We start from the raw sequence: 17093 nt of genomic DNA, 5'->3' as shown, positions 1-17093 counted from the left end.
AATAAAGCAATATATTCTCAAATGTAGAAACTACAACGTTCAAATTATATAAATCTAGCACATTGGAAAAGAATCTAATATGGGCAGCCAATATGGTTACTTATAGAAGTGTGAAATAGGTTTATGAAAGCATGTTGTTATATATGTATGCTAAAATTTTGAATACGAATGTATGCTAAATAAAATAGGAACTTTAAGCTCTAGCAAACTTGTTGTTGAATTCTAACAAATATTTCTTCCATCAATTAATTAATTATGTATCAATTATTTTTTTAGGAAAATCCTTAACTTTCCGTGGTGCAGTTTACGAAGCTCAGGACATAATTAGGCAGCATCGTTGTTGTGATCCGATTTGTGACACCCATTTGTGGAAAGTGAAACACGAATTAGACATGTCCAGGTTACGAGTCAGACAACTTGAAAAGGCCATGGAAGCACATGGACTTAAACCACCACAAAGAAGGTGAATAATATATATATATATATATATATATATATATATACTAGCTAACCCGACAAACGTTGTTTTGCCATAAAAAATATGCCTAAATTGATAAAAAATTAATAAAAGTGCCGAAAATCAAATATTTAAAAGATTTGGACTCGAATTCTTTGACAAATAGTTAAAAACTTGTTATAATTTTCAAAATTATTTGACATTTCATACTTCAAAAATTAATTTCTCGCATCATAGTTTTTTGTTTATTATACTTTTATCATGTCATATATGTCAATAAAATTTTCTTTCAAATATTATTTATTTTTTAATAAATTAATAATTATTTTAAGTCACCAATGAATAAATTATATAATAGTTAGATTCATAAGTTTGGCTAAATCAATACAGGAATATTGTGGAAATAAATATTTTTTTACATAAAAATCGGATTTTTGACATTTGCATTTTATTTCAAATTAATTATAATTGTCAAAATATTTTCTTTTCGGTCAAAATTTAATATAATATGATATAATATTTAGTTTGTCTAGTTTGTTTTTGTCAGATTCCAATGATACCCTCAGATTGTACTATTCCATTTAAGAGATTACAATTTCCTGTAAGATTAGCATTTGCGATGACAATCAAAATATATCTCAACTGATATATTAATAATAATATTATATTTTAATTACACAAATTTCTTTACACTTCGATAATTAATTCCAATGCATCATAGTGTTTTGTTTATTTTAATTTTCTTTGTCAATTTTTTTTAAATTAACGAATAAATTATATTTTATTCTAAATCAAAGCTTTATAATCAAATTACAAACAATTTTTTTCCAAAAGCAATTATTTTGTTGAAACAAGTAGATAGTTCTCTGAATCATTTGAATCGGACGCTTAGTTCTCTCAAAAACTGCAATTATTTTTAACATTTAGTTCTGTATCTCCGAAACCGCTGGGCCAACCTTTGCCAAAAAGTTGGCAAATAACCACTTTTCCTCGTCATTACGAACTGAATGTTTTTAGCGGATAGAGATAATGAATTTAAGCCTTTCCATAATTTTAGAAAAAATCAGTTTTTTGGCTGAATTCGCTGTTATAACTGAAAATTTTGTTGTCTAAGTTTAATTATTTTAAAGACATATAATTATAACTTATATAAACTTGATTAAAATCCCTATAATAACGAATAATCATCTTATGTTGGTTTTTAATTTGTTATAAGTAAAGTCTATTTAAAAATGCATTATAAAAATGATTGAAAAATGCAAAAGTTTATGGTTAATTGTAACAATGAAAATATAATAATATAAAAACAATATAATTTTGCAATGTTACTCAAAAATTTTGAGATATTTGCATAAGTTATTAATTTGTATTCATAATACTTTCAGTGAGTTTTAATAATTTTTAGAATTACTTCTCTGATTGGTTAAGATTATTCTACTTCAGAGTTTGAAAAGGATGAATACATTCATATAATATTCGAGCATATTTCAATAATTATTTAATTATCATTTTAATTTCTATATAAAATTTATTTTATATTTCAAATTATTTTAATAGATTGGCATCTGCAGCCGAATTATTACGAGTTCGACATGATATGACAAAAGCTCAAATACTTGGACTATCATCCAGTGCAAGAGAACTACACAGGTAAAATAAAAACCTAGTTGTATATTACATAAATCTTTGCACAAATTGCTTGAACTTCCCAGCATATTGCAAATATATGATGAAAAAATCAATAATAATGTAATATTAAAACATGTATAAAAATAGAATGGAAGTACGTCGTCCAAATGATTGTTTGATATTCCTGTAGTTGATCACTCTAAATTTAGTTAGTCACTCTAACTTAGTTAAAGTCATTTTAATGTAGCTATTTTTAAACCTATAATATAATAATAGAAACATATTATATACGTGTCACAGAAGTCTAGATTATGAATCCAAAAATAAGTAAATATTATTTTTGATGTCCAATGATTTCTTTTCACTTAAAAGATTTCTATCATTTCTATCATTTTGGATTTTATGTGTAATGTTTTGTACCATGTTTTTTCGTAAATTTTTATTTTTCAAATATTAAATGTATATTTTTTTTATTACCAGGCCTTGTTGTACAGAAATAGCTGAGATGGAGACTGTCCTGTGATGTCCTTCGGTGTTAAAATTTGATCTCAGGACAATTCTTTCGAAATGCAGAAACAGTAATTTAAAATTGACGTATGTACTGTTCTGTATGTTTATTTAGTATGTAACTTGATATAATATATAGATATATGTAGATATAAAAATATACTTGCATAAATGGGAATAGTCTAAAGAAATAAGTAATGAATCATATATCTAAATAATATTAATGAAATCACCAAAATACGGTTTTATACTAGCATAGTGTAACTTGTAGAATCAATATAAAGAGGGTTAATTATTAATTTTTGGTTTGAACTCGACAGGTACATGTCAATAGAGTATTGATAAAATTTCATTAATTGTTTTTTAGTTTTCCACACATTTTTGAATCATCCAGGTTTATATGATTCATGAAATAATCAATCATATTTTTTGGGAAAATATTATATTTACTATTTTTTTTAATTGAATTTAGTATTATATATATATATATATATATATATATTTAATTAATTATATATCTTCAATTGATTTATTTTGAGTAAGAATATAAAAAACTTGATATTTTTCTTCGAGAAAATAACTCAAATTATATTCATGCAATTTTTATTTTTGTCGTTTAAAGCATGTTTCAATTTTTAGAAAATTTTTCATAATTTTTTTTGTTTAAATATATTGTTGTATTTTGGATTTTTTATATTTTACTATTATAATTGATAAAATTTAGTTCTTCGAAAAAAGAACTCAAATTTTGCTCATAACATGCAATTTTTATTTTTGTCGTTTAAAGCATGTTTCAATTTTTAGAAAATTTATCATAATTATTTTTGTTTAAAAATATTGTTGTATTTAGGATTTTTTTTATTTTACTATTATATTTGATAAAATTTAGTTCTTCGAAAAAAGAACTCAAATTTTGCTCATAACATGAAATTTTTATTTTTATCGTTTAAAGCATGTTTCAATTTTTAGAAAATTTATCTTTTTTTTATTTAAATATATTGCTTTAGATTTGGATTTTTTGATTTTACTATTATAATTGATATTTTGTTTTTTCGAAAAAAGACCTCAAATTTTGCTCATAATATGCAATTTTTATTTTTGTCGTTTAAATTATGTTTCAATTATTAGAAAATTTATCGTTTTTTTATTAAATATTTTTATGAATTTAGGGAATTAATTTTTTTACTATTATAATTTATAAAAATTAGTAATAACAATATCAACGATGAGAATATTTAAACTCCATTCAGAGAATCAGGGAATTTTTAGCAAACAAATAATTAGTTAAAGCCGTAAATAGTATCGATTATTCATACACAAATTATTAATAACAATATATTCAAGTACAGCAAATCATGAAAATTTAAAATATACATTTTATTCTTTTTTGTAAATATTTTGTACATATACCACGGAATATTATATTAAATTTTAGCGATCATTCGACACATACATCACTCAATTAGTCAACACATTTTTTGAAGTTGGTACTTTCTACAAATCATATGGATTTTTTTTATAAAAAAAATCTATTGACTAATTTATAAATAAAATAATAGCAATTGATGACGATTCGAGTGCAATATGCAAAATTATCTTGCAAAATTCTTTACACAAACAACGATTATTTCGAACAATTGAAGTTTTCATATATTTCCAGCAAAATTATTGATTTATATAGAAGTATCATAATAAATAAATATATTTTAAGCCAAACCAAAAAAGCTTTACAAAGGCTCATAAAACTAATATGTAAATAAATAATATTTTTTGCCATTTCCGTAATTATTAAGTTATTTTAATAACATCAAGAAATTGATGAATGTTTTAGAATTACGCTTTAAAAACGCTTATCGAATAAGCAAAATATAGCCTAAATAACTAGTTCATTTTCATTATAATAAAAATATTTTGATAGTGTAATATAGATGGTTTTTATAATGGTTTCGATTCCGCAAGATAATCACCGCACTTTATAATAATATTTGTGGAATTATTTATAATACAATATATTTTTTTTGAAAAATCTATACATTCCAAAGTATTACTAAATACATGATCCGTTATGAATTTATTAGTAGATAATTGTCATGTAATTGGTTTCATTAGTTATATACTCATGATAAATAATAATCATGATTATTTTGTACATACAAAAAGTTTATCAAGCTCGTGGATAAATTTTTCAAATATAAATATATAAAACTATTTATTACAAGTTATAAATATCAAGTGCATTTGATAGCATCTAATCGAAAAATTTTCGATTTCATCTGAAGATTAATATTCTAAGTTTTATTTGAAGTTCATTAAGGTTTTTACCACCAATATTAATACAAATATTTTAATACTAATATTTTGCCAATAATTCAATGCAAATTATAATAATCATCAAATTCATTTAGTAACGTGGAATAACTAAAAAAATTTCTTTTTTACTGATGGCTAATATTCTAAATTTTTCTTGAAGGTCATTAAGATTTTTGCCACCAATAATTGCTTGAATTATTACGTTTTTGTTCATTAAATTTAAAAAATATTAAAATATTATTCAAAGACTACAAGGTTGATAAAAAAAATCGCATATTCTATTTATTTCATTTTAAAATATATAGTTACAAACTATTTTGGACAAATTATTCACGAGTGGTTAATAATACGCATGGTAAAAAGCTCACATTATTTTTAAGGAAGACAAATATATTTTGTATCTTGATAAATCTAGTAAAAATTATCTAATATTTAAAAAAAAATTTAACATTAATTTAAAAATTACGAGGCTTTTTATGATTATATCAATCTTATATAAATTTTTATCATGAATTTTATAACCTAATATTTTTATTGAACCACATCTTTACATTTTCTAATGCCATGTTTTGGTAATTTATGGTATAAATTTTCTAATTTTTAAAATGATTTTAGCATTTATATAAAAATTACATAGACTTGTAAATTTTTACTATTAATTCTAAAGAGTAACTACTATTTTTCAGAAATCACATCTTTAAATTTTCTATGTTCTTGATAATTTTTTATATAAATCCTATAATTTTAATTTTTTATATATATTTCTCGACAGATTTTATGTGAACTGAATTTTTAACTTAAATTTTAATGACAAACTAATATTTTTAAATACTACTTCTTGAACTATTTTAATAACTTAAGGCTGCTAAATTATTTTGCATAATCCACCAATTTTAAAAATAATTTTTAACATTTATTTTAAAATATCGTGACTTTCTTGTAAAATTATGAAACTGAGCTTTTGTTTCAATTTATGATTTTTTATCAATCTTCGTACTAAATAATGTGAGCTTTTCTCTAAAACCTGTTAAAATTTTTGGTCTTAGGCTAAGTATATAATAAATCACGTAAGTTTTGCTAAAAGCATAAATAAAATACACGCCAAAAATAAAATTTTCTTAACAAAGAAATATAAACCTTTCGATTTAGCAAATGAGGAATACATATACGCTTGTATGCAATTAGTGTTATAAATGTGGATCGAATGATAAATGTATGACGTGGATATAAAATATTAAAATATTAGTCCATGTTTAGAATCATGCAATGTTGATAGCTATATGAAACAAATTATATATATTGAAAATTGTTGTTAATATTTACTGTTGAATATATAGAATAAAAATCGTTGTTGCGCTTTACGCAGAAATTTCATACCCGATTTTAAGTTTTTAGAGAATACGCCAAAGAACATATTCCAATACACTGAACTGCCATTTTCATTAATCTATCAATAATAGATTCATCAATAAATTTTATACAGTAGTAGAAATTTAAGTAATAATAAGCCCAAACGCTAAAAAAATTAGTAATCTATTTTGTGCATTTAAATTTAGTTAACATAGTATGCCTACAGATTTTGTTTTAGTGCATTTATTAGGGGGCAAATTTTCGGATAAAATACGTTTGTTATGATAAACCTATTTTATGGGTCTATATCATAGATTTTATGGACTGCTAGTCGAGCGCAAAAAAGTGTCACAACATGAAAAGCGATTGTGACGTCACCGGGTGAACGAGCGTTGCCGAGAACCGTCGTATACTCTCGATTGCTACGTAAGCTTATAATACATGAACTGCTAGTCCTCAGGTTTTCCATTGTATATAGTGCTCAAACATAGAAGGGTATGTGACGTCACATGTTTGAGCGAACATTGCCGACGACAATCGCGGAAATCTCCCGATCCTCTTGCGCTGGGCTAGCAGTCCTTGTAATATAAGGTTTATGATCCGAATACTCTCTACTCATCACGTAACCATGGTAACTATCATGATATTCAAGCAAAGGAGAGTGTTCGACGGTTCTCGGCAACGTTCGTTCGCCCGGTGACGCTAAACATATGAAGACTTGCAGTCCATGTCTTATAAGGTGTTATCAATGCAACATCTGAAAGTTGCTATTTAATGTTTAGGCATTTTGTAGGTTAGGTTTTTTGTGAAAAACACCTCATTGCTCAGCAAATACATAGCCTTTTAACAGCTTTTACTGCCTATTCATATGAAGATTGGACTGTAACAAAACGTTGCCATAGCAACGCTATGTTGCATTTCTTTTTTATCTGAAAATTGTTCTCTTACATTTATGAAGTTTTAGTTTCTGACATTGTTGTTGATCAGTTGAATTTATTTCTCAACTCAGTTTTATGTAAAATTGTTTGATTCAAATTCATGTAATAATGAATTTTGCTCAAACACTATGTTACTAGAAAATGGAACATATATAGTAATAGATAGATTTGCAAATTTTAAGCTTTTTGTTTAAGAAATATACAAGCAATTATTTTAGTTAGTAATCCTACTCATATCAGTTTGCATCAATTCAATATTTCATCTCCAAAACCATAATTGTATATACAATCATATTGTAAATATACTCGCCAATCTATTTTATTACTAATAACTATAATATATGTCTAAATATATTATACGTACAAGAAACTAATAAACTCGTTACTGTCATAGAAGTAATTGAATAAGAAAAAATATTATATTAATTTATCAAATTGGTATGAAAAATTATTTATTTATTTATTTCTATTAAAGACACACAAGTCTGTAAGTGTGCCAAAATGATAATCTGTTTGATATTCGTATGAAAATGTAAATATTTAATGATAACATTTGTTAATTTGTTTTAAAAATATTCACTTCTGTGATTCATGTTAAATGAATGTATGAAACGTGAAAAAAATCTTGTGAAGAGAATTAATTGTGTTTTATTTGATAGGAAATAGTTATAGATTTAATACTTTTTTTGAAAAAAAAATATAGTCAGCTGTACTTATTTTAATACAACTCCAAAATATTATAAAATTAAGGATATTTTGAATATGTGAAAAATAAAAATAATTTTATTCTAATATTTTCAAAATTATTATTGGAAATTATTAAAATATTTTGTTGAAATTTTCTGGAGTATTTAATAGGAATTTAAAATAAGAGCAAGGTAGATATTTTGTATGGACAATGGAAAATGACAAATTTTGGCAGAATTAAAAAAGCAATAGTTTTAATAAAGTAAATATTCACCATAAATTTACAATAAAATAATAATTCTATAATAAATTCTGCTATTCCATAATGAGAGAACTTTCCATTTGGCTTGAAACCAGATTTGCCATCTAGCAATTTCTGAGAGAATATTGAATGGTTCAAGCCTGAGATATATTGATTTTAAATCAAATAAAATTATATTTGAAAAAAAAAATTAAATCATTAATATTAAAAAAATGTTCATTAATCAATTGATATTCACATTTTTAGAGGAATTTTTTAAAAGTCAAGTTAAACCAAAATTTAGGAATTTATTTTTCTGGACTTGCAAAAATCTATTTTGCATTTTATGTTGCAACACTAATGAAAGGTTATTTCATATATCATAGTTATTATTATTATATAAAATGCGTGCAAGTACTTTTTAAATTTTATTACAAAATTTTACAGGTTTGTTAAATGTAGAGTTACAAATTCTTAGTACTATTAATACCTGCTACTATATTTTATATTATTCACGGGTAATATTCGTATTGTAGCTTAAATTTTGTAACAAGTTAATATTTTGTTTGTACTTTAACTCAATGCTATTTATACAGGTTACAATATTATATATTAACCCATCTGAGTATTGGAAAAAAATTAATACTGCTTATTATAATTTGTGATAAAGCACAAAATTCTTAATTTGTCACTGTATTTTTACATATGCTTAAATTATAATTTAATATTATTTTTAGCATTTGTTGGTAACTTTTAATTGTATTCTACTGATATAGATTTCTATGTAATAATATTGGGAGGTTTAATGGTTTTTTTACAATTCATGTGTGGTATTTTGAGAATCAAGAAAGCTTTTCTCTAATATTTTATACCTCTAAACTGAATTGATTAACTCTATTTTTTCTTAATATTTATAACCTCCTGCTCCTCCGCCGCTGGGTGCGAGGTATTGATTGCTTGGACCGCGCGAAGTACCAGGAAAACCGGTACCACCTCTGCCTCCGCCAAATCCACCAGATCCTCCAAAACCACCTGCGCCACCACGTCCTCCACCAAATCCACCAGAACCTCCCGCGCCTCCAAATCCACCAGAACCTCCTGTGCCTCCAAATCCGCCAGATCCACCACGACCGCCACCAAATCCTCCAGAACCACCAGTTCCTCCAAATCCTCCTGATCCACTACCACCATATCCTCCAGCACCACCTGCACCGCCACGACCGGCTCCACCAAAGCCTCCTGAACCACCAAAACCACCGCCTCCGCCTCCTCGTCCAAAACCTCCTGCGCCGCCGGCTCCACCGAAACCACCTGCTCCTCCTGAGCCTCCGTAACCACCACTTCCACTTGTACCTAAGTAAATGAAACAATTAATATGGAATGGAAATAACATGTATAAAATGGTAAACTTATAAATATAGGTTTTAGGTTTATTTAGGTTTAAACAAAAATGAACAATTACCAGAGTAACCACCGCCGCCGCCTCCGGAGTATCCACCAGCACCGCCGCCTCCTCTGTAACTGCCATCATCATCACCTGTAATAAAAAATATTAAATTTCAATATTAACTACTTATTCTAGAAGTTGTTGCTGGTGACAATTTTTTTACCTTCTCCTGGATGAGCGGCGTTGTATTCCAAGGATCTTAGGATTGCTTCTGGGATTGGTGGTGGTGTAGGCAAATGATCACCTTGTGGCACAAATCCATTTTCGTCAGCAGTGTAACTTAGAGATATTTGTTGACCCTCCGGTGAAGTATATTGGAATGAACCTAACAAAAATGTGTTGAATAAAAAGGTATTACTGATTTTATAAATTAAATATTACTTACCAACAGCTTCTTGAGATCCGCGATTTTGTCCTTGTTCTTGAGCTCTAATGCCGTTAGCCGTTTCGTAACTGAAATGTATATATTATTGCAATATTAATTAAATTATATTATTATTTTTGAAATAATAATAAATTTGTATATTCAATTGATTTATCAATTTCCTTAATCAATTAATCTATTATGTTACAAACCTGTAAGAATAACTTCCATCGCCCTGATTAGGTTGGTTATCGTATCTCAGAATTTCAATTTGAGGTCCACCACGGTTACCACTATAACCACCGCCGAAACCACCAGATCCACCAAAACCACCTCCAGCTCCGGCGCCGCCATATCCGCCACCACCACCAGTACCTCCAAATCCGCCACCTGCACCTGATCCCCCAAATCCACCACCTGCGCCTGATCCACCAAATCCACCACCTGCACCTGATCCTCCATATCCACCAGCGCCTCCGAATCCACCTGAACCACCGGTGCCACCAAATCCACCTCCTGCGCCGGAACCTAAAAATGTTAATTGAATTTTGTATGGGTATAGTACAAGTATTCGAAAAATTATAAACACTGATATTTATTACAAATCGTAATTGTGAAAAATATAGATATAGAAGTAGTATACCACCAAATCCTCCAGCGCCGCCACCGCTACCTCCATAACCACCAGCTCCTCCTGCGCCACCTCTTCCTCCTCCAAAACCAGCACCACTTGCACCACCTCTACCGCCTCCAAAACCACCTAAATATAATTAAAAGATAAAATTATTCATGTTACAATTTTACAATCAACTTACTTTTTATTATCATTTAGTTTCTAGTTTCATCTAGAATTCTTGCTACTTGTGTAGATAGTTATACATTTACCTGCACCTCCAAATCCGCCAGAGCCTCCAAATCCTCCAGAACCACCAAATCCGCCAGAGCCTCCTCTACCTCCAAAACCTCCTCCAGTACCACCAAATCCTCCACCAGTTTTAGATCCAAAACCTGGAAAACATTATATGAATTATATGAATTCATTATATGAACGATGGACAAAAATGAGAAACAATCGTAAATTATACAATATTTTATTACAAAATTTGCAAATTAAATTGAACATTTTGAGGCATTCATTTTTATGATTTATATAATTTTTTTCTTTAATTATGAAATAATTCTCACCTCCTCCGAATGAAGGAGTTCCAAGGCCTGCTCCGCCGCCTGCTTGGCTTGCTCCAGCTGGAGGTAGGTAGGTGTTGTCCAGTCGAGCACATGTGCTCACTGATACCAGCATTAACAGTGCGAGTATCTGAAAAGATTTATAAAGTAGAATAATTTATTTTCTTATAAATCGATATCTAATGATTTTAAAGTAAACTGAAGAAGAACCGAGCTTTGAGCATATTTTGAAATATGTTGTAGTGCATTGTGAATGTCATATGTATTTTGCCGCCGGAGCGGAGGCATCCGAGTGGCAAGGGTTAAAAGATATATTAGTTACAAACTATTCCAGTAAAACATTAATGATAAAAGTAATACTAGTAGTACAGAATAAATAAACTAGTAGTATCCAAAAAATCAGCATCAAAAAGTCTGAATTTTGAATCAGAAAATGCGAGCTCATTCTCCCTTGATATACGCTCTACTATATTTCTACCATTTATTTCAAAATTTTTAAGCAAATTTATTATAGTAGCTAATTCATTCACACACTTCGAATTCAAGATTTATGTGAATTACAAACAAAATTTTGCATATATGTTTATTTTTTATCACGATCTTTCTCGTTCTTGATACAATTTTGCGTCTTACGCAATACAAGAGAAGAACACGAAGGCAAACACAATAACTGGCTTTGCTCATCTCTCATCACATCTCATCCAAGATTGGAATGCAGTATGTGATATGAAAAGAAAGTCATTTGCAAGAGCTTATTTGAATTTAAATTGATGGTTGTTGTCGGTTCATCAGAAATAAACATGAGTTCCAGAAATATTGCTTATTGCTTATTATCAAATATTGATAATGCCAAGTTGTAGGTAAATATTGAATACGTTTATTTATATGTATATATATATATATAAATATATATATATATATATATACATATATATATAGGGTATCCCAGAATTCAACGTCAAGCCAAAACGGACCGATTGTGTGTTGTCCAGCTTCATCAAAAGTTGGCGCAATCAATCAGGTAAACTATTGATAGTTTATTAAATATGATAAATAATTAAGATAGTTAAATAAAAAACGGTGAACTATTTCACAGTTTAATAAACCTAAAAATGTCATGATTTTATCTAATGCATTTTACTCACAATCAGTTCAAATATTTGTTATAAGAGCAAAGTCAATGTGCGTGAAAGATACATTTGAACTGAATGTGAGTGAAATGAGTTAACTGTTATCGTGTTATTTTTAAGTTTTTTATTTTTTTTCGAAAATTTTTAATAATAAAATTAATAAGTATTTTACTATTTTACAATACTAATTAAATGCGCCAACTTTTGATGAAAATTGCCATCACGCTTTAGTGCATCTTTTATAAAGAAGAGCCAGAAATTTAAGCCAGAGATTTTAAAAGTTTTAACTTTATGATTCAAAAATAAATTATTGGTCACAAGCCTTAATTCTTAAAATAAAAAGTCTTAATTCTTAATTCATAATTTTCAACTGTGGTCAAGTATCAAACATTTTTTGGTGAAAAAAAATAACCTAAAGTAAATATATTTTACTTATAAATAATTACATAACTATAAATTTTACATTTTAAATTATAAATTTTACAACGGAATGTCTATACTCAATATTATTTAAGAAAATAATTATAGTTTATGCATTAAATAATAAACAAGACACTGTAAATTTGAGTTAATTTAACCTAAAGTAAATATATTTTACTTATGAATAATTACATAACTATAAATTTTACATGTTACTCAATATTATTTAATGAAAATTATAGTTTTATGCATGACATAATAAATAAGACTGTAGTTAATGCCAATAAAATATTTTAAATATATCTGTAAATAAAATTTTTTGTACTTAGAGTTTTTAGTTCATTAGTTTTCTGTGAAAAAATTTAATATAGTGGTAACTTCCAATTTCTTCAAATAACATACTAAATATGTACAACGACTATTAAATGTTGTGCACCTCTGGATATTAAATAGTCACTTCTACCAACTATCAATTGTATATTCTACCAACAACAGAAATCATTAAAATTATATTAAATCCTATGTAATAATATTAAACTTGGTGAGAGTGAGGTTATGTGGTTTGTATTTATTTTTAGTGAAAATAATGGGAAAATGGAAGTGTCAAAGCACGTGTTTTTGAATAAATGAACTTAATTAATTTATTATTTTAATTATTAATTAATTATTTTAAAGCGTTATTAATTTTCAATAAACTTACTAATATTTATGTGTGGAACATATTGTGTAAATACGAAAAACTAATGTGAGGTTTGGTAGTTCTATTGGAATTTAGGTAAGTCATATTTTACTTTATTGTCTTGGATTTTATGACATTTGTATATTATAGAAATTTTTTTCACACTGTTTAAGAGGCAAGCATTAAATAATAAGGATTCGATATAGTTATATCAAGGTTTCTTAACATTTCAAGTACCACCGTCAAAAACATCGACACAATTGTCCCAAGCTTTCTAGAATTAGGACTTTTTGCTAAACTAAATTTTAAAATATTTAAAATTTATCGATATTTTAATGCACTTGGTTAAAAAATATATTGAAGTGCCTTGGCAAGTGTCATTAATTTTGATTATGAAATTTGTTACACAACACTTGTTAAAAAAATAGTATTAATTGTGCCATTATTTGTGAAAATGGTTTTAGAAATGGTATTTAAGTTATGGTTTAAAAATTTGAATTAATAAAAATAATAAAAATTAACCACATAGAACTTAATAAAAATACACAAAAAAGAGTTGCAGTTTGACTGAAACTCTAGACTTTACTTAAATGCACATAATTCTCAAACTGATGGGAAAGGTTATTTTCTAACTTTTCATGAGTTCACTTTAATTCGGTTTGACGTAGCTTTCTGGGACACCCTGTATATATATATATATATATATATATATATATATATATATATATCCGCTGGGTACAAAATGTAAGAAAATGCTCATTTATTAATAATAAGTTGCATTTTATATTGAGTATCTTTATGATCCATAGAATCACCATTCACAAGTACCTTGATAAAACATAATACAATTTACAATCCCAATTATAATCCATATTTCCCATTAATGGCTATGAGTCCTCATTTGTGTATCAATCTACTACCTTACAATTAAAACAATTAATAACATTTGCCATGATTGTTACATTGGATATTGAATTGGATTTGATCAACTGCAAATACTATCAATTCTAACTTGAAAGTACAATCGTTTTGATATTCTAAAGAAGTTATCCTGTCAACTTGTTCTTTATGGAATCCCACCTGAGGCAAATTAATTTCACACAATACAGTTCTAATAATTAATTACATAAAAGACAAAGCAAATATACCATCACGAATCCGAAAGGATGATTATGCAATATGATGATGTGAAGATCATTTGCTATTACTCTAAATGGTAATGTCATGGCGCCTTTAAGGGATTTATATATACAATATTAATTATTTGTAATGGATAGAAATTATGATGGGTTCTTTATTTTAAAGTCACTATAATGTTAAAGATTTTAATACTAGACTACATTGTAAAAATGTAACCTTAAATGTAGAAGTTGGTATTTTTCTAATACTTGCATATTGGTTTAGCTCATCTGATTGTTGCAAATTCCATTACCATTTTATAAGGTTATTATAGAAATCTATCAAATTGATTTTTGGTCAAGTACACAGAAAGGAATTCTGCCAGTTCAAACAATGGGAAACAAAATAACAAATCTTCCGAACAATTTTATTGCCAAGGGTATAATGTGTCATCATACCAACGGTCTAAATGCAGGCGCACCCAGATTTCCTGAAAGTGATCAGGTGTGGTTTAAACTGTCAGAATCGATGTCGAAACTGACAGAAATGAGTGTAAAATGAATATCAAATTGCATTGAAGAAGTGTTGCTTAAGATACAAATACAGTGTATAAAAATAAGTGTATAATTGATATCTTTTGCATCTAACACTATAATGACATCGCGGTTTTTCATAAGAGCTAATCTTTGCCCATCTTTGGTTGCTTTAACACCATTAGCATAGTTGATTATGTTTTATGATACAGGCGAAGGTTATGGAAATAGATTACAAGTTGATATTTTTATCTGATTTCATAAACTTGTGTTTGAAAATTGGATAATTCTATCATTTTTGTACAAATTGAACAGCGATGAGTTGTGTCAATTTACATAACTACATTAGTTTTAATAGAACCCAACCCAAAGGTTTGTCCCATCCCTGTGTGATGAATTGTAGGTATTATATTTTTTGATGAAGCAAGGCTAGGAAATAGCTTTGCAATTGGAAACAATTACTATATATTTTTCAACTATAAACTTCTGTCAATACTGCTTGACATCAAGCTATTCAAGACAGATATTAAACCCAGGACTTCTGTTTTAAATTCCATAGCTCTAACTTATTATTTTTTACTATAATTTAAATATATTTTATATGCTTGATACACTTTATTTGTGGACATGAATATATACTAGAAATTAGATTTTTCCAAAAATTTGCAAATACTTGCATAGGCAAATATCCGAAAGGCATTTTATATCAATTCAGCAAAAATACAGAAGAAAAGTTTAAAATACAATAAATGGCTTAATTGTGGTTATCAAAAGCTATTTACTTATCAGATTCAATCATTCAATCATTTTGGTTGTGATATCAAACAACAGTGACATCAGTTTCTATTCGAAAATAAAAGTAAGTATGATTTTAAGTAAAAAGAGCTTGGCAAAAATATATATCTATCACATCACTTTTAGAAATATCTAATCTTATCACAAAGAATTCTCTTAGTCTCATCAGGAAGAGGGAGGACAACCACTGAGTTGCCGTCTAATAATTCTAGGTTGTGGGGAAATATATCACAACAACTCAGAAAACATGATAGAATAGTTCTATCGTAGTAGTGATATCAATTTTTACTCGAGTTTTTTTACTTATTCATTTTATTCTGCCATTTGTTTATATTACAAGTAGAACTTGCTGACAAATATATGATCAAATCATGCTGATTACAAATTAGCAGATAGACTCAGTGGTGTATCTACTAGAGCTATTCAGGATATCATTACAAAAATAATAAAAACCAAAAAAATCAATAAAATATAGCAAAATGAAAGTGATAAAGTTAATGATATTATTTCAGGTCTCCAGATAATTTTCATTTTAATCTGGTCGACTGACCTTAGGATGGACGTACATTCTGTCAATCCTATTTGGAGGCAACCACTGCCTTTTCTATTTCTTCTTAGAGGCACAGTAATGTTACAATTTACTTCTAAATATAGATCAAAAATTTTTATTTTGAAATTGGCAATGGGAAGTCTCCCACGCTATTTTTCCCTAATTTGAGTTTGATTTAACTCAGCTCATGGACCACTAGAACAGAACTTCTATTATTATTATAGTATCACGAAAAACATAAGTGATTGTGTCCAAGCGCAATAAAATATAATTAAAAACAATTAGCTACAGGATATTAATTTTCATCATCTTACTTTTATTATCTAATTTACCAAACATTATTTCGAAATCATTAAATTCAACCAACAATTATAAATGTTTTCAGTTATTAAGTTGTCAAATTCATAATTACATTGGATGGCAAATATTACAAGTATTTACAACTGGCCATCACTAAAGGATTTATTACCCGCGATAATCATTTTAATGGGAGCTATCCGTCTTGTGAAATTTTTACTCTGCAAACATTGATTATGCATTTCGTTGCACAATCGCTTTTAAATACTAACAAAAGCACATCGCACAGTACTTGTGTGTTTTCATTTTATTATTATTATGATCCTGCAGCAATATTACGAATATTACTACATCATTTAAACAATGAGATTATTCACGCTGAGATTTTCTCACGGATAATAATATACAATGAATAACTTTACTAGTCGTTAACTTATTTGTATAAGGCGAGCGCTTCT

At 27.5% G+C, this 17093-nt stretch overlaps 2 protein-coding genes across 3 annotated transcripts in view; one reads left to right on the top strand and one right to left on the bottom strand.

Moving 5' to 3' along the window:
• Window positions 1-2678, top strand: part of LOC113368485 (glutamate receptor ionotropic, NMDA 2B) — a 172809-nt gene extending 170131 nt beyond the window's left edge. The window contains exons 15-17 of one of the 2 annotated variants that reach the window (XM_026610034.1): window positions 277-463; window positions 2015-2107; window positions 2567-2678. In XM_026610034.1, the coding sequence (XP_026465819.1) occupies window positions 277-463; window positions 2015-2107; window positions 2567-2609 (323 nt within the window). In that variant the 3' untranslated portion in view covers window positions 2610-2678. The remainder of the gene's footprint in view (window positions 1-276; window positions 464-2014; window positions 2108-2566) is intronic. The other variant, XM_026610035.1, reaches the window with a different exon arrangement.
• Window positions 2679-9023: 6345 nt separating this feature from the next.
• Window positions 9024-14567, bottom strand: LOC113367545 (glycine-rich cell wall structural protein-like). Its single transcript, XM_026609145.1, has 10 exons — window positions 14490-14567; window positions 11116-11242; window positions 10816-10938; window positions 10574-10690; window positions 10143-10458; window positions 9952-10019; window positions 9712-9891; window positions 9582-9656; window positions 9308-9472; window positions 9024-9214 (listed from the first exon to the last, which is right to left on the bottom strand). Exons 1-10 carry the CDS (start codon window positions 14565-14567, stop codon window positions 9024-9026), a joined length of 1440 nt encoding a protein of 479 aa, XP_026464930.1.
• Between the last annotated feature and the right edge of the window lie 2526 nt (window positions 14568-17093).

Source organism: Ctenocephalides felis, unplaced genomic scaffold (assembly GCF_003426905.1).
Source record: "Ctenocephalides felis isolate EL2017-DRISC unplaced genomic scaffold, ASM342690v1 CF-g0.4_SCAFFOLD_01170, whole genome shotgun sequence".
Taxonomy (NCBI): Eukaryota; Metazoa; Arthropoda; class Insecta; order Siphonaptera; family Pulicidae; genus Ctenocephalides; species Ctenocephalides felis.
This window is presented reverse-complemented; position numbering and strand designations above follow the sequence as displayed.

Bases quoted from the DNA above. Each gene is read 5' to 3' on its own strand.
- LOC113367545 (XM_026609145.1), bottom strand. From the start codon at position 14,567: ATGACATTACCATTTAGAGTAATAGCAAATGATCTTCACATCATCATA. The intron at 10,939-11,115 runs GTGAGAATTATT...AATGTTTTCCAG, and splicing joins AACTCCTTCATTCGGAGGAG to GTTTTGGATCTAAAACTGGT. The intron at 10,020-10,142 runs GTTTGTAACATA...TATACATTTCAG, and splicing joins GATGGAAGTTATTCTTACAG to TTACGAAACGGCTAACGGCA.